This window comes from Puma concolor, chromosome A1, assembly GCF_028749965.1.
Source record: "Puma concolor isolate L17-30 chromosome A1, mPumCon1.1.hap2, whole genome shotgun sequence".
Taxonomy (NCBI): domain Eukaryota; kingdom Metazoa; phylum Chordata; class Mammalia; order Carnivora; family Felidae; genus Puma; species Puma concolor.
In genome coordinates, this window is record NC_141667.1 from 199,805,116 (window position 1) to 199,830,444 (window position 25,329).

The following is a 25,329-nucleotide window of genomic DNA, read 5'->3' on the forward strand; positions in this document are numbered from 1 at the left end:
GACATAACCATTTGCTCATGGTGTTACAGTGAATACAAAGCTTTTTCCACGAAAACACTCTGAAGACTTTGCCTGCATGTAACCAACCTGTCTGAATGAAACAATCCCAAATATTCAATACTTCCGATTAGCTGTAGCAGATCTATGGAGTTCTGTGAATGCCAATGTATGTTGTGGTTCCAAAGTAGAATTTGAAATTGAAAATACTGAATATTTTAATTCAAAAACAGTTTTAAGAATATACAACCTGCTAGACACTATGCACAGCACTGGAACATCAAGGGGAAAATAGGCACAAAAACAGCTGATTATTATTCAGAGCAATGAATGTTCAGAAAGTTATATTTGCTCTGGATGCACAAGGAAAAAGAGTAAGGAGGGTGTAAGCCAATAAGTGGGACTTTGGGTGAGTTGGTTTTAAGATGAGGTTTTAAGATACTCTTAGATGGAGTATTTAAGCAAACATTTAAAAATGCACAATGAAGCATAGGAAAATACTTGGTTCTGAAGCAGTGAATTTGGGTATCATCACTTAAAGGTGTATATGACATTATTAAAGATATGGAATTACATGAAGTTTCCCAGAGAGATAAGGACTAATGAGAAAATAAGCTAACAAAAAATGTGGACTTGACCAACACCAATATAGAAGATGCTTCCAGTAAGAAAGGAACAGTCAAGGATACTGAAATGAAGGGAATTATTGAGGAAAATAGAGATTAACATTATAAGAAAAGGGAAAGAAAGAAGAGTGGAGGCTTTCCAAGTAGTTTTTGTCAAATGTTAAGGAAGGTGATGCATAATTGAGGAACGAGGTAGTTGACAATAGAAGGTGCAGAATACTCTTTCCAAAGTGCCGAACAAGAGAAATATGTGGAAAAGAGAGTGTTGAAAGTACTCTGAGACTTAGATTAATTATAAGTAAATTAACTGACAAAGTTATATCATTATTTAGATTTAAACTCATTTGGCATGTCAGGAATACTTAGTGGTCTTATCATGATAACCTAGAAATAGTGGGGCATCCATCTGATACCTGGGCACATTCTTCTGTACTTATTTTTTTTCAAGAGGGGAAAATTAGTGAAAATTATTACTATAACAATTATAAAAAACTGTTAAAATGATAAATTAAGACACATTCTATTTTCTGTTTGAAAATGTTTCCCTTTACTTGTCTTAGCCTTTCCTGCAAAAGAAGAGTAATAAAGTGACATAAAGTAAGGCTTAAAAAAAGTCTTGGGGCACCTGGGTGGCTTAGTCAGTTAAGCATCTCTCGATTTCTGCTCATGTCACGATCCCATGGTTCATGAGATCAAGCCCTGTGTTGGGGCTCCGCACTGTCAGCCCATGCCCTGCTTAGGGCTCCCTCTCTCCCTGCCCCTCACTTTCCCTCTGTCTCTCTCTCAAAAAGAAAAATAAAATGGTTCCAATCATGTCAATTTAAAGAAAAAAGTCTTAATAAAGTTTAATATATACAATTAAGAAAGTTGATGATGAAGACACTTGTGGTTATAAGAAAGAGAAATTCATTTACAGCAGCTAGATTAAAAATAGATAACCTAGAATCCAACGAAAGAGAATGAAGAACACTCAGATTCTTATCTAAAGTGGAACAGAGAATGATAAATGAAGTACTTTCTCCATGTATTTTTATGTGTCTCACTCACTGTCTGCGTCCCTCTCTCCTTTTACACTTGGTGCCTGTGCATTTCTGGAAACGTCTGCTTACTTTCTCTGTACGGTTTTGTCAAACTTATACATGACTGCTGCTGGGACCTTGTATACTCCAACCCTTCAATTTCAACTTCAGTCACCAACTGAGACTTTCTTTTCTTTATCTTGACATCCATTTCCATGAAAGCATTGGGGAAAAAGAACTCTTTTTTTTTTTTTTTTTTGAAAATAGCATATACAGCAGTTTCAGCACAAGACATGGTCATCTTAGATTTTGCTTGTCTGGGTGCCTGAGGCACTTTCCTAATGTGCAAGGTTGTATGGGAGAAGGAACGGGAGAGAGGTGAATGTGTCTTGCATGTTGGGGTGTCTCTTCAGAGTGTTTGGGTATAGTAGAGGGAGATGTCTTAAGTAGTTTGTTATATACATAATTTAAAGTGAAAACATGGCACTTTACATTTACAGAATTGTTCGTATAAATAAAGACAGTTATTACTCTGGGAACATTTTAATAAGAGGATATTTGTGTATTTATTTAACTTAGTAATGAAATTAAAAGGGGTCTTCTGGTAGATTCTCTCTTATGTACTTTCTGTTTGTATTGGATTCTCACACCAAGTATTTGTCACTTTTCCATAAACTTATTTTACACTGAATCACAATGAATAACCATCATAAAAACAAATAGCATGTCAACACATTTATTGGGCCAGAGCCCTCTTGAGATAATGTCTGAATTTTCATCAAGACTGTAGTGATTAGTGTTTCTGATTATGATAATCAAATAACTCATTTGTTGTTATGTTTCAAAAAGGATTTAAAATGCAAAATGTGTCTAGAATATTGTGAGTCATTTGACTCAGGCTGTTGAAGGATGAGGAAAGCTGGAAAACATTTTTGGTCCTTAATATGTACTTAATATCATTCATGAAGCAAGGGTGCCCCACTTTTATATGTGACACCTTCCCAAAGGCCTGATTTGATGGCAGTTGATGTTAACGTGTACTGTTTGTTTATGAAGAATAAATTGAGCAAAAGTTGTTGTCTTGTCGAACTTGAAATCAACATAAACCATCCAATGATTGGATAAAGTTTTCAACAAGTGAAGTGTATGTTTTATTACTTGATGCTCAATATATGAAATAGGCAACTGAAATAGGGGAAAGTAGGTTGTTACTTTAATTTTCAAAGAAAACTTCATTTGCAAGTTTCAGTTTAATGAGCAGCAGAAAATAAGGTTTTGTTTTCTTTCATGTGTACTTTCTATAGCTTATTTAAAAGTTTGTAAATATTTGCTGAATGTGTCCTTTACTGGATGTTTGTGTGTGAATGAGTTTTCCCTCCTTATGCAAAGCTTCCTTGTTGTGTTTAGCTATTTATTTTAATAAGACTGTGGCCAAATTTCTATACTTCTCCATGCTTTAGAAAGCTCACTAAGGAATAAGATCAGAAAGAATATTCTGTGTTTTGAGAAGATGTGTACAATGTCAATTAGCTTAAAAGCACAAAATACAAGTTGGGAAAGTTCAGCTAAGTCTCGCTCACGATCAACCATTAACGCAAAAGGGTCTAAACTGTATGGATAAATTACACATACAGTTACAATACATAGACCTATAATTTTGGCCATATTCATTTCATAGTATTTGGTTTTTAAATTCATGAGACTCTCTTTTTTAGCTGATTTTTCAGAATATCTGATTGGCCCTTTTAACTCCCCAATTCTGAGCATGGGATATTTTGAGTTGAACTGAGAAAGATGTGTTTTATGAATACATTTGAATATTGAGTTAAGCAGATGGTTTCTTGAGATTTGGTTATAAGTCCCTTCTAGGGAGATTTTTTTTTTCTATTAAATTGAATGGCCATCTGCATTGAATGAACTAGATGGTCTAAATTCAGTCTATTGATGGGTCTTTGTTATTAATCTTTTTCGTGGGAGTGACCTAGGCAATTTGTAAGAATAGTAATGAACTAGGTTAAAAGGTCCCTTTAAACTCTGTAAGCCTATAATTTAAAATATGGTATTGAGAATATGACTGAATTTCTTTCTGCTTCAATTATATTAAAAGGAATTAAGATAATTTCTACCCTATGTCAAACGTCATCCAAAACAAAATATGTCATCTATTGGCCTCTGAATATTTGATGTTGGGTCAGTCAATCTCTGTGCCTTAATTTCTTCATTGATAATAGAGTTTAAGAAAAGAATCTTTAACATTCCTTTCAGCTCTAACATTCAATAAGCCTATCAGATGTTGAAGTCACCCAAAGGAAGCGAATTGCTACAAATCCTTACTTGCAAGCACAGTTTTCAAGCCCAGATTCCAAGCTCTTAAAAGAGTTTCAGTGCCACTGAGGGGAATAAAAAAGAGACCTAATAGAACTTCAAAAGAGCAGAGGCTAAAAGAAAGGCAAAGAGGGATTCAGAACTACTGAGCTCAGTGTCAGGAGTATGAATCATATTTACTCTGATTTCTTATTTCTTTTCATGTTGAGTCTCAAAAGAAGCCAACTACCTTATCTGGTTGCTTCCTTCTGCTTTTCTATGGACACACAGACATGCAAACACACACACACACACACACACACACACACACACACACATACGCATATACAAGCTCCTACCTCTTAGAAGCTGGACAAAAGTTATATTTTGTTTTTTAAAGTGTCCCATAGCTGTTTGGATTATTGTGTAACATTACGAATTGCAAGATTAATTTAAACAACATCTTGCTACAGTGAGATAAGAAAATCAACACAATTTAGTGTTGGTGGTCTCATTCTCTATTTTAGGTCTCTTGGTAATCAAAATGATAAGAAAAATATTGTGTAAATAGTCTAGCAGAATCGTCTCTGTTATTTCACTGAAGGGGAATGAAAAAATCTACTCATTCTTGTCAGACCCCTATCATCTAAAGTTGAATCAAAAAATCTTTATAGAAGAGCTTAAAATTGTAAAAGAGTGCTAATACAAGACCACAGGGTGCCATGCTTCAATGGTATTGAATTTACGTTAATATGCAATAATTAGGGTACGGATACATTTTTTCTCTTTTCCTAAAAGGGAACTTTTTTTTAATCATACCTTTTCTTGGTTTGGAAGTGTATTTCTGTTATCAATGTTATTAATAGCAAGAAAAATGTTTTATAACACCCAGAGGTGCCTGGGTGGCTCAGTCAGTAAATTATCTCACTCTTGATTTTGGCTCGGGTCATGATCTCACGGTTCCTGGAATCAAGCCCCCTATCAGGCTTCGCACTGACAGCATGGAGCCTGCTTGGGATTTTCACTTCCTCTCTCTGCCCCTCCCCCCCCCCCCCACATGCTCGCTCTCTCTCTCTCTCTCACTCTCTTTCTCTCTCAAAATAAATAAGCATTAAAAAATAAAATGTTGTCTATATATTGTTTAGTCACCTTTAAATATTGCCCCTCCTCCAGTACATAAAAACTATCATGAACTTAAACATTAATCTTTATTTAGTTGGAGTACAATATTTTATTTTATTATTTATTAAAAAAATTTTTTTAAAGTTTATTCCTGAGAGAGAGAGAGAGAGGATGAGCAGGGGAGGAGCAGAGAGAGGGAGACACAGAATCCAAAGCAGGCTCTAGGCTCTGAGATGTCAGCACAGAGCCCGATGTGGGGCTCGAACTCATGAACTGCAAGATTATAACCTGATCCTAAGCCGAATGCTTAACCGACTGAGCCACCCAGGTGCCCCTGGAGTACAATATTTTAATTTTTTTTAACATTTATTTATTTTTGAGAGACAGAGTGAGACAGAGCATGAGTCAAGGAGGGGCCCAGAGAGGTAGGTACACAGAATCCAAAGCAGGCTCCAGGCTCTGAGCTGTCAGCACAGAGCCCGATACGGGGCTCAAACCCATGAACCACGAGATCATGACCTGAGCTGAAGTCGGACGCTCAACTAACTGAGCCACCCAGGCACCCCTAGTTGGAGTACAATATTTATTGTAATACCATTATAGGACAAAAGTGTGGTATTGTTTAATGAAAAGCCATCTTTCTGTATTCTTCTAAAAAAAACGCTATATGAGGGAAGAAACTATAAAAATGCCACCATCTATTCCCTTCTCTTCAAGTTTTATTCTCTTTTACCTTCTTTTTTGGAGATATGTATATATATATGAACACATTTGGGAATATAGAGGGTTCACAAAAATGACCATATTGAAAATACCGTCAATTCTTTGAGGACAAGGATTATTTCTTAAGTATTCTTTTAACAAAATCATTAAAAAGTATTTGGCACATGGAGGTTCTTAAGAAATGTTGGTTGATTAAATGGATGTGTTTATTTGGGAGAATTTGTAAAATCATAAAATTTACTGCATTTAATGTGTTTCTTGAAGACAGTATTGAATTATATGTTTTATCGTTTTCCTATTCTGAAAATAAATGTTTCCCAGTTATGCTTCACATTTATTAATATAAATTTTCAAAATGGATTTTTATATGTATATGTAATCTATTTCTGGTTCATTTTTATACCTCCCTTCACCAGAGGAACAACTTAATAAGGATAAATCAAAGAAGTGATAGTGTTGTAAGACTTAGAGTCATCTAAGTGTTACAGTTCTATGACCTGAGGATTAAAGTCAAACAGTAAAGTGGTTTTGCCAATGTTATTTTAGTTTGGAGCTTGGAGGTAAAGTAATTCAAAAGGCGTATTCTATTAGCAGTGACTACATCTAAAGATATTTCCTTATTTGTGAAAATACATTCCTTCGGGGATTCTCAGCCCAAACCTATAAGAAGAACCAGTTTTAAGACCTTGAAAGTGAGCATGTTTCTCATGTGACTTGGTTTTGTTCCTTAAAATACATAGAACTTTAATTTTAAAAATGCTCTGGCCTTTTAAACATTCACAGCTAGAGAGATTCCAGACTTGCTGAAGAGTTTCCATCCAACATCACTGTGATTAATTTTTTTAATTTGGCCCTAAATACTCTAAATTATTTCAAAAGCTACCCAAAGCACCAATTCTTTTTCTACACAGAAAGTAGAAGTATAGTCAATAAACATCAGGCTTTGATAGTAGTTTTTTTTCCTCTTCATGAATAAAAAGATGTATATGGGGCATGAGAATTAAAAGTTTTCCTTTTGTTTTAATACAGCCACACACAGTTTCAAAGCTATCAACAAGATGAGAGCAAATGAATCAGTGGTGAATTATAACAGAATCAGTGGTAAAGTTTCTAATTTCTTGCAGTTTATTTTATCAAGTAAATTATTTACACCATTTTATGAAGATCTAAGTTTAGAGATCAGTATTTGGGGAAAAAAACTACCAAGTTTTGGGTAACGTATATAATAACATCTCACATGTATACTGCATATTTACTTGGAGAGGTGGAGAAGATCTAACCTCTAAACTTCCCATTTTACAGATAAAAACACTGAGGCAAAGACATGCTGTCAGATGGTGGTGGGGCTGAGAGTCAAATCTAAGTCCCCCAAAGACCAAGAGGCACTTTCCAGGGTATTCTAGAACATCTTTTTTACTGTAAATCATTAAAGAGATATGTTTTCACTCAAATTAAGATACTGTACAATTTGCATAAATGAATTAAAATCAAAACCCAAAACACTCAGATTATAAAAACACATCTTAAAATTATGTATTCAAGGGATAGCATTTGTTATTAGTGTACTATAAAAAAATCAGTGTGCTTGCTCTCTCTCTTTTTCTCTCTGTATATGTTATTAATACTATAGGTTCCAGCTTCGGGTCTGTTCCCTCTTTCTCTGCCCCTCCCCCACTCATACTCAGTCTCTCTCAAAAATAAACACTAAAAAAAAAAGAAAAACTTTCCAGGAAGAGAAGTATAATAAACCACTGAACTTATTTAAGCATTTGCCTAGAAAAACTAATATTGAAATACCTGGCATAGCCTTGAATTTTGAATTCACTTTAAAGCACTCTAGATTTGAATCTCCAAATTTATTATCTGATTTCTTTGACTAAAGGCTGACTTGAAGTCTGTTGTTAAAGACTGGCATGCAGATAGTGAAAGCTAATATTATGGTAAATATTTACTTTTGGAAAGTATTTTTCATGATAAATAGACATAGTCCTACTATTGGAAATTACATTCAATCCAGGTTTTAAAAAAATTTTCTCTCTCTACCACAGAAGTTTCAAAATATAATTCTTGATAGGATTATTTTTCAGAAATATTTTACCCCTAAACTCTAAGATGATTTTGTGTTAGACATTATATATTATCTTAGTATAGTAAAAATATGTGGCTTATTTATAGCACACTTAAAATTTTATAAACACACACACATATGTATATATTTTATATATTTATTTTTTTTTAATTTTTTTTTCAACGTTTATTTATTTTTGGGACAGAGAGAGAGACAGAGCATGAACGGGGGAGGGGCAGAGAGAGAGGGAGACACAGAATCGGAAACAGGCTCCAGGCTCCGAGCCATCAGCCCAGAGCTTGACGCGGGGCTCGAACTCACGATCGCGAGATCGTGACCTGGCTGAAGTCGGACGCTTAACCGACTGCGCCACCCAGGCGCCCCTATATTTTATATATTTAAAGGCAAAATCTTTTAGAAAAATATACTACCTGTAATATTAATGAAAGTAATTCTGTGTAATAAAGAAATACTCCTTCATATACAAAAATATGTAATCATCTCTATGAAAAAATATATGAATCACCCACATGGAATATGTATTTACAACCATGGTGTGTGTGCACACATGTACATGCAATTCACAAATGGGCCATCTCTGCAGGGATGGAAAGCCCGTCATTGTATCCCTGGGCTCTGCTACATCATAGGCTCATATGAGGCGTCATAGGCTTCTCTGTGCATTTTGATGCCTTTTAATGGAACATGTTATAAATTAATACTGTTTTTTTTAATAAATTGGTTTTAGCACTATGTATTTGGTACTGTTTCAGAACTGCTGTCTCAGGGATTTTATTACAACATATAATGAAATAAACTTAAATGAACTACATAAAACGCCAAAACAGTTGCCTTGAATAAAAATATAGCATGAATGATCAAGATCAACCCTGATATTGAAAATGTCTGTTATTGTATTACTTGAAATATATTTGGACAGAAGTTAAAATCTCTCTTAAGTGTATGTGGAGTTGCAAAAGCCTGTGTTACCTGCATCATTTATTTAAAAGCACAATGAAACTACAATGTGCAGTGTCAACTGGCATTAATAGGTCTTTGCCTCAGTCACAGAACATGGAATCCTTTTGTAATTTGAAACCTTTCAATGTATTATTGCTCTTGTGAAATGGGCTTTAGAGCAAGGCACAGGAGGGGACCAATGGAGAAATTTTAAAGTAGAGAACACTAGTGTTTGAAGTTAAAATTCTGAGGAATTTCATTTCCTATGCCTACCCATGTCAACTGGTTCAAAAAAGGTACATAAAACTCTAATATAACATAATATCCAGGAAGCATTTAAAGAAAAGTGTTGTAATGTGCACAGAGCCGCTATGATTTGTGGTCCTCATAAAGGTGGTTTTGCATTGCTCCTCCTTCATGAGTAATGACTTGAAATTGTATCCGGTTTATCTATATTAAGTTAGAGAGCTTGGTAGTAATTGCTCATGAAGAATTTACAGCCAGATGTGAGAAAATGTATGGGCTTATTTATGTATTTTATTTACTTAGCAAAATTTTGTCATCCCATGTACCCAGCACCGCGGCACCTTGAAAAAGCTTTGGCACACTGAATGTTCAGTTCTCAGAGCTCTGCTCTTCTATTGCATATTTAGAGGGAACTGGCTAAGGAGTTTTGCCATAGGGTGTTACTGTTTGACTCTTCATCGAATTATCAAAAATTCTACGAGACTTATAAATTATTTTCCCCTTTCTTCTCACTCTCATTATATATTTTATTGACAAAAGAAGACAGAATTCAGCCTGATGCAGCATATAAAATAAAACTGAATGATTATTTTTGGAATATATCTCTATCCATCTATCTTTCTCTCTTTTTCTGGATTTGTGTATAGCCCCTTAAGAAAAGCCTTGAAAGTTCTAGCACAGAAGGAAAATCAACTGAAAAAGCATTGTCAGGAAATGGACAATATACAGAGTTGCTAAAACTCCATAGTAACCGAAGTTATTTATGACGATAGATTGCTCTGAAATATTACTTAAGCAATAATACATTGAAAGAAACTATTCCTCGGTTATGGTACTTGGCACCTATACATTTTATTAAATTGTTAGAATTATTTGAAAAATATCAGCCAGCTGGTGATAGAGACCATTAAATTTTGGAATAGTGTAGGAGAGAGAAATTTCTAAACAAAGAAAAAAATAAGATGTTTCATCTGGTGCTTGAGCTGTATACCTCTTACTGAATTTCCTCAGACTTTAATTTCACATTATTAACATTTTTTTCCAATCTTTTTTAAACTTCGATTTGTTAAGATTTTTTTCTGGTTATAAAGTATTCCTTGTGTGTTGACTGGGAACAAATGGGTTTCATTTAGTGTATCATAAAGTAGTAAATTGAGGGAAAGTTTCTACAAATGCTTTAAACGTGATCTACTTGCAACAACAAAATGCACAATAAGAAATACGTTTTTAATTGTTAATTTCACTTGTTCACAAGGAACCATAATTGAATGTATTTGGCCTGTGACAAAAGACTATATGGAATCATCTTTTCTTTTCTTTTCTTTTCTCATAAATCCTACCTGGAATGGTCAACTTTTGGCTGTTTGTTGAGCAGTAGTGACCGCCTCTATCTGGCTAGTCTCTCTGCATACCTGGATTAAAAGTCAAAAGGCTTGTTGGGATAGGGAGCAAAAGAAGTACTATTGAGAAAGAGAAGAGAGGAGGTAATTTTGAGATAACAAGAAGAAAGGAGAATGGTGTCTCTGGACTGAAAGGACATCTGGAATGGGGATTGTGAGAGGGGTGGGGGAAATTTACTCAAAGTGATAAGGGTTATCAGTCAGTTCAGGGAGTTCTGAAGCAGATCCTAGTCAACTTGCTTGCTGGGTGGTCTACTGCCCGGGAAGAACCAAAGTTGGACTCGGGAAAGTCTCCTGGGTAGGGAAATGCTGCAGGCCCCGGCAGTTGAAGAGAAGCTATTTGTTCATGTGTATAATAGGTGACTTCAAACGTATTCACTTAGGTGAGAGAGTACTGTGAGGAAGTTGCTTCCTGCCATGAGTTGCTGAGGGTCCAGTTGGAGAAACAAACCATGAAGACTAAAGCCACTGCTTTAATGTTTCTACCACAGGTACTCTCAATCTGTGCTACTAGTGCACCTTATTTTTGTGATAGCATCTGTGAGACAAAATACTAATTTTGGAATGCTAATTGCAATGAATGTGTCTGTTGGGAACAAAAAAACAAAAACCAAACCGAACAAACAAAAAAAGAGAACAGCTACAAAGAAATGATCACCTGGAGAGTTAGAAGCCAAAATAATCTAGGTGAATATAAGTCACTGTAAAGACTTTCATTTATTCTTTACTTCACTTAAAATTTTCACTTAAAATACCTATAAAACATCTAGCGCTGCTGAAGGCATTATGTTACATACTCCTGATAAATTGTCAACAGGATAATCATGTTCCCTCGTAAAGTGAAAAAAGGGAAACTATATTTAAAGAAAGTAGAGAAAGACCTTTATGCTGCAGAACTAGAGAAGGAAAAATTGGCATGTTTCTCACCTGGCTTTAGAGAAACATTCTCTACTGACAAGGGGAGAACTGACCCTGAGCCAAATCAGAAGACACCTAACACCTACATGGTCTTTACTTCTGAAGATGCACAATTTCAAGATTTTATGGTTTTTAAAACTGTTTTACAACCATTGTCAAAAATCTTGTTGAAAGTTTTAACAAAGCCATGCTTTCTATGTGCTTATTCACATTCAGGTATTTGAAAAATTTAGAAAAATTAAAGAGAAATAAGGAAAATACGTAGGTCCCTGGTACTCCGAATTAACATATGACAATTAACATGTAACAATATTAACATTTTGTAATATTTCTGTCTCCAATTTTTAAAGAAAAAATACTCTTTTCAAAAAGAGATTGGTAAAACAAACAATTTTTTAAGTTTATTTATTTATTTGGAGAGAGAGAGCGAGAGCGAGCATGCACAAGCCAATGTAGGAAGGGCAGAGAGAGACAGGGAGAGAGGGAGGGAGGGAGGGAGAGAGAGAGAGAGAGAGAGAGAATGAGAATACCAAGGAGGCTCTGCACTGTCAGCACAGAGCCCGATGCAGGGTTTGAACACATGAACTGTGAGATTATGACCTGAGCTGAAAGCAAGAGTTGGACGCTTAACCAACTAAGCCACCAGGTGCCCCAAAACAAACAATTTAAAAAAAAATAAACAGATTTCCTGTATACTACAGGTATAATTGATATTCCTTTTGAATCCTTTGATGGTTTATCTTTGTTTCTCATCTTACTTAAGTAATCTCTACCTTGAAATTGATATATATTCTGGCCATCTGTATTTCTGTGATTTGAATAGCTATTTATATGGCATTTGGTTTTAAATTTTATTATACTGCATTTTTATTTTATTCTGTTTTATTTATTTATTTTTAATTTTATTTATTCATTTTGAGAGAGAGGGAGCAGGGGAGGGGCAGAGAGGGAGAGAGAGCATCCCTAGCAGGCTCTGTGCTGTCAGCACAGAACCCCACATGGGGCATGATCTGACAAACCATGAGATCATGACCTAAGCCAAAATCAAGAGTCAGATACTTAACCAATTGAGACATCCAGGTGCCCCAATTTTAAATCAAAATACCTATTACCCAAGATGAATACCTTTGTGTTCACCACAGTTTGACGAACATTTTAGTTTTGTTTTCTAATTATATTTAATGATGACAAGAAAATAAACCATTGGAGAAAGATATATAGAAGATAGTAGAAGGCTGTCGATAGCCAGGCTCAAGGTTTCCTAATTTGAAACATGGTAGGCTTCGGGACAGTAAGCGATTCGACCACATTTTCAGAAATGGTAAGAATCTACCCTACAGATCTCTTAAACTATAAATTTTCATCAGCTTCTGGAAATGCTCATAAAATATCTTCTTTCAAGTAAGCATGTTTAGGAATATTCTAAGAGTCCTTCCCTTGTCGGCTTGTAAATAAGAAATTGTTCATGTGTCTATCTGAGAAAGTATTTTAAGAACCCATGGAGAACACCATCAGAGAGGACACTTTCTGAGAAAGTACTCAGACCTCATTTTCTCTATGCTTTGCAATTTGTTTTTTACATCAACAATAACAACATGAACAGTTAAATGATTGCAGAGAGAGAGCGCAAGAGGTAAAAAGAAAACCATGAGTGTGTGGTGTCCTGGAAGGCTGGAGACATAAATATGTTCGGAAGAAAGGAGTTATCAGTTGTGTCAATGAGATGAGACCTGAGAATCGCTCTTTGAGTTACTAATGTGGAAATGATTGGTGGTTATGACAGAGCAGTTTCAGTGGGATGGGTGCAGTGAAACCGGACACATATGGGTCCTCGAAAGGAATGCACAGATGCTGAAGACACCAAGTACAGACAGTTCTTTCAATTCTTTTCTGTAAATGTGAATATCTTACTAACCTCAGAGCTCTTTTTAATCAAAAGTTTTAAGACTGTTTTATAATTCTTCACCAAAATAATTTCTTAAAATGGGTAGGAATAAGATTTTCAGTGGGAGTTTTTAACAAGTGGAATTTTTATTTAATGAAACCTATAGCACAGAATTACAAGCTACTGCCTTGTAATGATTGAATGATTGAATGAAATTTATAACAGTGGCATTGAATTTTAGCAAACTACCTTGATTTTATAAGAAGGTAGGAGGAGGAGTAGAATAAAAGGACATATTGTTGCTACTATAGACTTGGGTAGAAAATGTAAAGAAAACACAAAAAACAAAAAAACCCCACAACAACCCTTTTTTGCAAAGAAAACAGCTGTGCCTTACTTACGTGATTTTTCATTAAACTTTTGTTGCTTTTGCTACTGTTGATATTCTTCTCTTGATATCATGGCTCTGAAGTCCCTTTTCAAAAATTGGTCAAAAATGAAAAAGCTAATATTCCTGATTATGAGGCAAGTTTGAATAGGTATTTCCTTTCTTTTTTCTCTTCTCGTCTCTTCTTCTTTTCTTTTTCTTAAAAAAAAAATTTTAATGTTTATTCATTTTTGAGAGACAGAGAGAGAGCATGAGTGGGGGAGAGGCAGAGAGAGAGAGGGAGACACAGAATCCGAAGCAGGCTCCAGGCTCCAAGCTGTCAGCACAGAGCCCGACGCGGGGCTTGAACCCACGAACCGGGAGATCATTACCTGAACCGAAGTCAGTTGCTTAACCGACTGAGCGACCCAGGGGCCCCTCCCCCCGCTTTTTTTTTGAGTAGGTATTTCTGTAGGTAGTAAATGACAATTTCCCAAGAACTACAATGGGTGTTTTGGAGAAGCAAACTTTATGCACATATTAAATTGAGACCATTAACTGTAGGTAATGGTAAACATCAAATGGATTCTAAAGTATAAAACAAATGTATTTACAGTGATTTTTTTTCCCATATACTATGATTGTTGTTATCAAGCTCTGGACCTCTCAAGTGATTTGTCTGCAGTATCAAATCTGATTTAGCAAATTCATCTTAACCAAAATTCATTATATAGTTATTCATATCAAATTTGGCAAAAAGTTTTTAGTGGGTGAAATCTTGAGACACTTATAATAAGTCTTCTTTCCATTTCAGGCTACAGCCCTTCCTGAAATAGCAACTTGTTAGAAAGGATTCCTGGCGATTAAATTGTTCTTCACTTAAGAACTTGTTTTCTTAAAGTTTTGGCTATTTATAGTATTTGATCTCAAAATATTGTTTAGAGTGTTATTTTAAAATTTCTTTTTTTTCTCTAGCTCATAGACTTATAATCCCCAGAGGCTATTTGCATCATAACACTCAAAAATCTTAAAAAATGAGGCAGGAAAAGTGAGTTAAACTTTTCCTTTGATACCATTTGCTGCTCTACAAACAGGCTGCTCCAGAATTAGACACAGAGGCTTAGGGCTGAGTGAGATCTTGTTGGGATGGAGAGACTTGCTCAGGCATCACAGTCCTATTGCAAACACACTCAGTTTGTTTATATTTCTTTATTGGATTTGGGAGAGAGAGGATGGTGACTAAAGTTCATCCGTGACACCACCACCATGTGGCACCTATCCCATTATTTGGTAGTCTTTCCTAATGTTAAGCCTGATTCTGTAACTTCTCATCATTGGATCCACTGTTAAGTAAGATGCTCTAATAACTTCTGTCCCTATCCCCAAATGAGTTCTCACAGGGTCCGTGGTTAATGCACCGTCAAAATCCTTGCAGTTTACAGAGTCACAAGAATTCATGTCTTCTAGCCTTTGCATATGCTGTTTGTTCTTTTGTGACTATGTGCTAACCATGATTCCTTCATTGGCCCATCTTTCCAGATTCTTCCCATGTATCAAACCCAGGAGTCTAGTCATTCTATCTGTTTTGTCCCTTAGCAACCTGTGCATACATTTTCATGTGGCAATTTCACATATCATTATGGTTATTTCTATGTGTGGTTTCACTGCTAGAGTGAGAGTATTACAGATATTAAATGCTACATCTTAATGAACCAATAAAATCCTGACACAGTATGCACTCAGCAAATGAACAAACACGCCAAATAGAATATGTGCATCAGTGAGCAAATCAACGAATTACGTAAAGGAGATATGGCAGAGGAGAAATAGCCCAACTCTTGTTACTTAGGAATTCTCTCACTTGGCAAATCTTCACACGAAGGGCATTGAATATATCTGAACCTCTGTCTTCCTCATCTGTTAAAGAAGGTTTATGTTTCTACCTCTCTGCAAAGGTTTCTGGTAGATAATACATAAAATCTCATATGTAAAGGTATAAAGTATTATACAAATATGAGATATTTTTCAGGTTCAAGGCATTATGATATAATCTGTGGGAAAAAAAAAAACCCTAATTATATGACTGATTATATCAGGAAAAGGGAAAACAAATACTAAAGAGCAAGAGATTAGATCAAAAGAGGAGCGAGGCCAAAATTTACTGTATTGTCATGAGCGCCAGACAAATGTTAACCCAGGGATTCTAAACTCTGGGTGCACATTGGAATTACCTAAGTATTTAAAAAATGTTTTTAACTGAGCTCTAATTTATCTGGTGTGAGGTAGGACTCAGTTTTTGGTATTTTTTAAAACTTCCCAGGTCATTCCCATATATAGCAAGGGTGAGGGCCACTGCCAGGCCACAGGAATTAAAATGATTCTAGGGAGAAAAACTGCATAGCACAAACATGAGACGTTTTAAAAAAGATTAAACAGCATGAAAAGTTAGAAGGACTAGGGACAGGAATTGAATGATTAAAATGTTTAGGAACATCACAAATGAAAATAACTGTTTTAAGGTCTAAGCTTTTTTCTTTAGAAAGCTAAGGGAGCCACTGAGGAGAGATACGGGAGACAGTCAGTACTTCATAATTAACAGGGATTTGTTCAGACAAACTTAGGCACAGGCCAGGAATTAACACTGGCAGGGCAGCATTTTACAGACTACACCTTAAAGTTACTTAGGTTAAAAGCAGAGTTTAAAATGGCTATTGCTACCTGTTTACTTACTCATGAAAAGTTCCTAGAGGAGGTAAGTTTTGAACAAGGTTGAAATGATACTGTTTATACAGAAGACAGGAACACAATAGTGTTTTTCATGCGAAAAAGTTTCGGTTTGGGTTTGAGAGTCATGTCTTCCTAGTCTGTCATATTGCTATTTCCCTTAAACCAACCAACAATGAGGTAATTAACTGATATATTTGAAATTGTAATGAAGGGAATCCTGGAAGTCTTTTTTGGTGTTTATTCCCCACCTTTTCTGTGTTTAAAACTATTTCAAAATAAAAAGTCTTAAGGAATGTAATGTGTTTAAAAATATATTTAAGTATATAAAATGGTGGTCTTGAGGTAAAAAACATACTGAACTTATACTAAATTCTAAAATTAACTTGCTTTTAAAATGTATTTGAAAGTCATTTTCTAATAGATTATTCTTTGGCATGGGAAAAGTAAAATTTCATTAGTTAATTGAAATGTGGCATACTAGTGTGAAAAAATAGTATCTTCCCTACTTATGTCATACAAATCTGTGCATATGTTGTAGTCATACAGGAGAGGAAAGGTTATATACCAATGGTGAACCTTTTTTGGAGGCATTACGGTATCTTTTATTAATGTAGAAACCTTAGAAATCTCAATGTTATGTTTAATAAGTGGCCAAACAGCAGTACTTATAAATATTCCTTGCCTTGAATCTAATAAGAGATTTAGGAAAGAAGGAAGCAAGGATAACAGGAAGTGAATAATATCTTATTTTCATATAAAAATTATGTAAGGAATGTGGAAAACAACCATTTTAATATTTTCATGGAGAAAGCCCAAGCCATAATTCAATATTTTACTTTCTGCAATTCACATCCTTTTCCAAGTGAATTATTTTCGTTAACTTGTTTCAAAGAATCTTGATATTTGGTACAGAAGAAAAGTGATGTAATATTTTAGGACCTTAAACTTTTAGTTTTTCAATTTTGTCTGTTTCAAATGTATCATTTATAAAGGCCATGCATGTAGTAGAGAAGGTACTGCTTGGTCCTAGAAAGCTGGGTAACAGCCCAACCTTGAGAAGTGCATTTTGTACGCCTAATCTTCCTCATCCGTAAGTGGGAAAAATAATAATAACTCTGTTACCATGTGTATTGTATATATCAAGCACTTGAATAATATGTCACACAAAGAGTAGCACCATGTAAGATTTAGTTACCCAAATCATAAGAACATATTGCTTAAAAAAAGAAAGGGTGAAAATAAAATAACTACATTTGAGATTTCTTTAGCTTCACTTAAAAATTTTGACGATTTGTCTATCCTGGGGATTTTTTTTTTCTTTTTTTGGTAAAGGCTGCATATTAATGCATGTACCTATGAGTATAGATGCTTGCTAGTTCAAATGGTACTCCTTTGATTAGACTCTTAGCAAACAGCCATGTCTCTCAATAGACACCCTGAATGTGGAGTAGTTTGTCACAATTATTTGGTAATCTCTTTCAGTGTAACTCACACAGCAAAAGTGACAATATTCCTGTCACTCCTCAGAAATGTCCCAGCTCTGCGGGTTTCCACATTCAGGAGAATGAAGAAAGCCATTACGAGGTATGCCATATCTCTATAGAGACCATGTTAGTAGTGAGCAATTTGCATTTTCCTAGTGATTGTATATAGTCTGAGTTAACTATTATAAACATTTTCTTTGCCATCCTCTTTTATGTTCATATTTTTATGCTAGTACTTTTTTAAACAACTTAAATAAAGAATTTTAGAATAAAAAGCAAACAATAATATCTTTCCTCTTTGGTAATAGTGCAGCTATTAAATTCAATATTCTTGCCATTGAATGCAAAGTGTTGATTATTACCTATTTTTGGAGAAAGTAATGAGCAAATTTCTTTTGGAGTTAAAGATTCTTAATTGATTCATTTTTATTAGTTGAGCTAAAAGATGTGAACATGTATTTGTTGAAAGATTTATTTGCTTCATATCCTACAGTTAGGGAAGATAGAGAAGACCATGTTGCTTCATATGAACAGGGTAACTGGAATTTTTATTAATCTTTTTCTTCTACCTTTTCTCAGCTTGATTCTTTACTTCCTCATTTTTTGAATTGAAAATAAAAATTACCTTCCTTTTTGCTTAACGAGTCCATCCACTGTAAAATGTAGAAGATCCACATTTTGTTGTTTTTTCTTTTATCTTTTCTTTTTTTTATGTCGTGAGGGCTATTCTAGTACCAATCGTTCTAACAGGACTGGTTGCAAAAATCTATTATATTTGTTTTAATTTATTAAAATTGTGGTATAAAACACAATATTTACCATTTTAATCATTTTGGAGTTACAGTTAGTAGTGTTGAGTATGTTCACATTATATAATAGATCAATTTTTTAAGATCAATGTTTTTAAGGAATTGTGTTTCAATAGTTAACTCTAATATTAACACACACATATTTGTTTCATGTATTTCTGCAGTCATAACATATGGATTGCAGAGAGATGATGAATAGATAGATAGTATGTATATGTATATGTGGTTAATAGCATGTATTCTATTTTCTCATTGAAGCTAGTTTTTTCCCCAATTTCCTTAAAGTTATTGAAAACATTTTTATTAGTAGTAGTAGTACAGAGTTGCTTTTTAAAAGGTATTTATTTATTTATTGTGAGTGAGAGAGAGGGTGGGGGAGGGGCAGAGAGAGAGAAAGAGGAGAGAGAGAGGGAGGGAGGGAGAGAGAGAATCCCAAGCAGGCTCCGTGCTTAGTGTGGAGCCTGATGCAGGGCTCAATCTCATGACTGTGAGATCATGACCTGGGCTGAAATCAAGAGTCAGACACTTAAATGACCAAGCTACCCAGGTGCTCCAGTACAGGTTTTTCATACTAGTTTTTGCCAAGTAAAGGCATCTGTCATTCTCAAAACTCCCAGTAGTAATGTAGGTCAGAGAAATTATTTTGATTAATAGAAATTTTACTGAGTAAGCAACTTCTTTCTAACAAACCATTAATTGAGATGGAAAAATGTTAAAGTGATATTTTGGACAGTTTTATCTCCTAATACTTCCTTCACATATTTTATTTTTCTTTGTGTGGATCTAATTATTCAGAAGCATCCTTCTTACCTATAGCATATATTCTTCTTCCTATTTTGCTTTTATTTCCTCTTTCTCCAAAATCTCAATCACTTGGCAGTTGAGAGAAGAATGATAATTTAACCTCTTGATTTATCATCATTAGTGTGTCTATTTCAAGTGTGTAGAACATGGAAATTTCTCCCATGAATCACCCTTATTGCATCCAATAATAACACAAGAACAGTTATTTTATGGCATAAATAAATAAGTTTTATTCATAAATAAAAACTCATGTAAATATTTACAAAGCCCATGCACAACATTCTGAAAGCCACTGAAATCCCGAAGATTTCCTTATTTTTTGTAGAGAATTTAAATAAGCCAAAATTAAAATAGTTTTCTGTGAATGGTATTTTTATTCTTCCCTGGATATTTTATAAGGCCCAATGCACAACAGCACAGTTTGTACAGAGTTTATTTGTCTAGAGAAGATAGGTAAGAAAGAAAAAATGATACTCCAAGTTATCATGTTGACTTATATTATGATTCCAATTATCAAAGAACAGTGAAAGTAAATCTGTGTTATACTTATAAACAAAAGAAAGTAAACAAATTATTTTTTAAAAAATCCCCAAATTCTCATTTAACCATCATATTCCAGGCCCATTGTAGTCTGAATGGTTTCAGATTAGGTCATCTCTAAGGTCCTCTCTCTTTCTAGTGGTCTATGATACTAAATAAAGATAATGATATTGACAGCTGATATTTTTGTGGCACTGATACTCTGTGCTGGGGTCTGTTTCAAGGTCTTTATGAGTATATTTGGCCATCATTTACATTTTGTCCTTTAAATGGTTTTTCATTTTCTTATTTGTTAAATGGCTTTTCATCATATACCTAATTTACTGAGTATACTTTTTTTTTTAACACATCTAGAAAATCTCTGCTGAGGTTTCTTAGCAAATAAAACTTGGAGACAGAAGTAATGCCTGTTTTGCAGTGTTATAAAGCATTCTGTAAGGGACACCTGGGTGGCTCAGTTGGTTAAGTGTTCAACTCAGGTCATGATCTCAATGTTCATGAGATTGAGCCCTGCATCAGGCTCCATACTTACAGCACAGAGCCTGCTTGGGATTCTCTCCCTCCCTTTCTCTGCCCCTCCTCCACTTGTGTTTTCTCTCTATCCGTCTCTTTTTGTCTTTCTCTGTCAAAATAAGTAAACTTAAAAAAAAAGCATTCTGCAACACAGGGTTTCTGTATAATGTTTAATGTCTATAGAACAAGAACAAAGGGGATAGTTTCAGTAACCAGTTCCTTAAAAGTTCTTGATCTAATATTAATCATTTTTGAAAATTAATAATGGAAAGTGATCATAACCTACAAAGTTGGTTCCTGTGCTATGCTGTTATTATTTTTCCTTTACATCGAATAATGTGGTAAGCCTGGTAAATATATGACTAATTTTTTATTTTCTCACAATTTATACTTTCCCACTTTAATCACTTTACTAAAGTAAAAAAAAAAAAAAACAGGTCTTTTTATCATAAAAATATTTAATTGAATAAAGCCATACTGTTCAAGTAGAAAGTCATATTTTTGTCAACTAATATTGATTAATCTGAATGAAGCTATTAAGTTTGTATTACAACTTTAGATACAACACAAAACCAAGGCTGTATGACCAGCAAAGTATTAATCATTCTTAAATTATCGGACTTTGCCCATCATGCTTAACTTAGATATAACAATTACTGCTCACTCATAGAGGAATGCTAGTATCAGCTAATGGGTAATCTTTTAGCAGACATCATTCCAGACTGTTCATATATATTACCAAATTTTGTCTAATCTATGATGTTAAGATGTTAATGTATAACAGCTTAGCATAACCCATGCTATAATTTCATTTACCATTGAGAAGAATTGCTATTGATTAAACTCTGGTAAGTGCTTATATATGATTTCCTTAATATGTATCCCACTTTAAGTTATGTTAAAGTATAAGAAAGCTTACAGATTAGAATCATTAAAATGTAGCTCATTTTAATTCTGACAGCAACCCCAGTATTCCCATTTTACAGATAGGGAAACTGAGGCACACGGAAGTTACGTAAGTTGCTTGCATTCACACAGGTAGTAACTGATGGAGCTGGAATATAACCACAGGAACTACAAGGTTAATTACCCTAAGATAGTATTGAAGTCAAAACAAATTCGCAGGCTATTTAGTCATCAGAGACCATGGAGATTATATATTCATATTACTGAGGCATAAGTTGAAGACAAGAAAGATGGAGGAGCTTGCCCTAGGTCACAGAGCTAGCTAGTGATAGAACTAGGATTAGATCCAGGGTTTCTGATCCTCGAGTGATCTAATGACTACTTCTAAGCTACGTAAAAATTTTCTATGCAAATGTTAGAGAAAATAGTTCATATTTGAAAATTTTTTTAAACTAGATTTTAAATAAGGTCTGGAATTTAAACGAATTGTCATATTTAAGTTTTCCTGACAGAGCTCTGTCACTGGATACACAAAGCCTTCATAGTTAAAATACAAGCATAGAAATGAATAAGTGCACATTGTTTTCATGCCATAAATGCATATTACCTTTACTAAGCCTCTTTGATCCATAAATTTTATTGTCATTTCCCTTCTATTATGTTCAGTTCCCTTTACCCATGAAATAGCATAGGATGCAAGTGGATAGAGCTTTCAGTGTCTATATTCTGCAATCTGTAGGAAAATGCCTCATAGTTATTGGAATTCACACAAGACTGCATCTCAGTATGAGTAGCTGTTCCCTGTCACTGTTTTTGATGCTTGAGCTAAAGTATTTTTACAAAATGGTCTAGTGTTCAGTGTATGAATTTTTGAGATAAGACTTTTCCCTTGTAGCAATGAAATCCGAAAATCAATGTCAGATGAAAATCTTAGCTCTAAGAGTTAGGGAGATTGGTGGAAGACTTTTAAAATAAGTATGAATTTTAGCCGCCAGACTTTGGAAATGTGGCAGTTATCACAAGTGTGAAATTCATGGGTACAGATGGTTGATCAAGATATCCCTGGATGGACCACTACTATAAATCTCCAGACCAAAACTGGGAAAACAGTTTTGATAAGGAAAATGTTTTTAACCTTTTACATAAATTTGTGACACAGGGTTGCTGGTCAGAGATACATAGAAGTTAAATTATCATTGGCTTCACAAACATTCCAATGGTGTCATTTGATGGAAATATTTAACAGAATAAAAATATGTCAAATGGAGAGTGAGAGGAGCATGTGGGAAGAGAATAGAATTAAAATGTATTAGATTATTACTATTATTTTGTGTGTTGCATTTCACATTCATAACCTCATTTAGGACAATAAGTCTTCCAGGTAAGTATACTTTTCCCACCATTAAAGATGGAGTTACAGGTACACCTTGAGCTTGGGTTCACCGAAACAAAGGCACACTGAGAGCTAGGAGAACAGTGGTTCTCCATGTTTGTAACCATAGCATAGAACACTCTAATTTAAATTAATAATACCAAATGGAGTAATAGCAAAATGATAACATTATCTGTTACGTTCAAATAAAAAGGGAAAGATATAAAGCCAAAAGGCTTTTACTTTTGTCTCACTTGATCTTGGTCTTTTCTTTTTTCTCTTCTCTTGTCTTTCCTCTTTTCTGTATTTATTACAGATTAACTTTGACTTAATTAACTAACAGTCTGGATCTAGATAAACAGAATCTAGTATATGAAATATTATACTACATACTTACATTTTCCTGTTTTTGGTGTTTTATATAGTTGTGTGACCCAAGCACATTTAATTTTCAAAGAATAAATGTGTTCTGTCCTTAGAATAGAGATTACAGTTGATATCAGCTTTTAAGTTAAAGTAATTAATAGTCAAATCATTTAGCAATAATTACATGTTATAATATTTGGGAGTAATTTTATCTAATAATACCAAATTAATTCACAACCCAGTTTGTTTTCATTTTTTTTCATTTACCTTTTCTAAAATCCCAAAGGTAAAAATATTTAAGATATACACACACACATACACACACACACACTCTTATTATATACATTGATATACATATATATTTTGGGAATAATTCTCAGTATATCAAAATATTTAAATTCTCAGTAACATCTAAGATTACCCGCCAAAATGATAAAAGCTGTGTTACACTTCAGTCACTTATGGTGAAACTTTGCATATATTACAGTCAGTAGAGAAAGGATGCTACACGACAGACCAGCTCACTCGCTAGATAAGGATTTATTCCTCTTTTCATTCTTTTATCATTAAGGACCCAAATCTGCACTTTAGCAAAATAACAAAAAATACATATCATGGTTTGCAGCTTGTTAGGGTTAAGTTCTCACATGCCCAACTGGGAAAAGTCAAAGATCTTACTTACATGGCATTTTATGTAAGATTAGCCTTGTGGACAGTTTCTAACAAATCCAGGGACAGTTGCTGACTACCATTTTAAACCATACTTAATGACTGATTGAAAAGTCTCCTTATTATGTATTTGTCATGTGTGATTTATATTATATAGAGATAAATTTTCCCTACATCTTTGAATTTTTGTTAATTACCACTTATTTGCTACCAAGTCAGTATAGATAAATTTGAAACAAATTACTAAGAAGTCAAAGAATTTATAGTACAATAGTACACAGACACTACATACATTCATGTCTAATGCCTATGTATGATGTTTTCTACAAACACATTAATATTGTTGTTTCACAGTATAAACTTATGTTTGAAAATCATAGGAGGTATTAGCAGTATGGAGTAATATAAAAATATACATATTTCACCAAATCTCTCCTACTTATCTCTGCCTTCTGAATGTGGTTTGATTTGATTTTTTAAATGGAGCCATAAATACATCCCCTAAGCCAGATAAACAGAGATTGGGTGCTAGACATTCTTTCCTTTGTTCTTACCCATAAACATGATGTTGAGACTGTTCTGTGGAGTGGAAGCAAATTACCCATCTTCCCCTTGTTGACCTTTTCCATAATTGTACTGAAGCCAGTCTGTAAATCCTACATTAATAATCCCTGTCTGCCTGCCTGCCACAAATATTCATCCAACAAATATACCAAAGATTCTGTTACATGATATGCTAAGTACATCATGCTGAGCAGGCAGGCACACGTACTTCTTTTTGTCTCAGGTATTACAGGGGACACATTTTTATATTCAGCAAGTTGCCATAAAGTGCAAGCAGTGGTACAGTAAGATATGTTCAAGAATCAAGAACACATGGCAGGAGCAAATTTAACCTAGGAGAGGAAAACATAATAATGTTACTGTAAGGCTTGAACGAGTCTACCAGGTAAATGATCAAGAGTGGTGTGATTTCTGTGGTTGTGGACAAATGAGAATGTTTCTCAGAAAGATTGCCTGTGTGAAGCCTAGGTGTTGGGAAGAGGCATCACAGGTTTGAGGAAATTTCCATTGGGTTATTTCTCTTCTCAATTCAGATGTCTTTCGGCTCTATTATCAAGACATCATCCTGGCTCATAATAGAGAATGGCAATAGCTATCAAACTTGTAATGCAATATCCACATATACTTTAAAAAAATTAAGTTTATTTTGAGACAGAGAGAGCAAGCGAGCATGAGCTGGGTAGGGGCAGAGAGAGAGGTAGAGAGAGAATCCACAGCAGAGAATCTGATGTAGTGCTTGAACTCAAGAACCATGAGATCAAGAACCTGAGCCACAATCAAGAGTCAGATGCTTAACTGACTGAGTCACCCATGTGCCCCTCTACATATACTTTTGATTATTAAGAACAGTGACTATATAATGTTTCTCAATGTGTGTTCAATATTGTTGTTTTAAAAACTTTTGAACAATTGTGAAATCAGATAGGAATATTAATAGATG

General features: G+C 34.4%; 1 protein-coding gene across 11 annotated transcripts in view; it reads left to right on the forward strand.

Moving 5' to 3' along the window:
• The window catches only part of PCDH9 (protocadherin 9), a 929,525-nt gene that overhangs the window by 326,951 nt on the left and 577,245 nt on the right, over positions 1-25,329 (forward strand). For 6 of the 11 annotated variants that reach the window (XM_086710819.1, XM_025924173.2, XM_025924176.2 and 3 more), the window contains exon 3: positions 17,845-17,946. The exons of 3 other annotated variants lie outside the window; for them this stretch is intronic. In XM_086710819.1, coding sequence (XP_086566945.1) covers positions 17,845-17,946 — 102 coding nt within the window. The remainder of the gene's footprint in view (positions 1-17,844; positions 17,947-25,329) is intronic. 2 more of the 11 variants (XM_086710753.1, XM_086710777.1) reach the window with 1 other exon arrangement.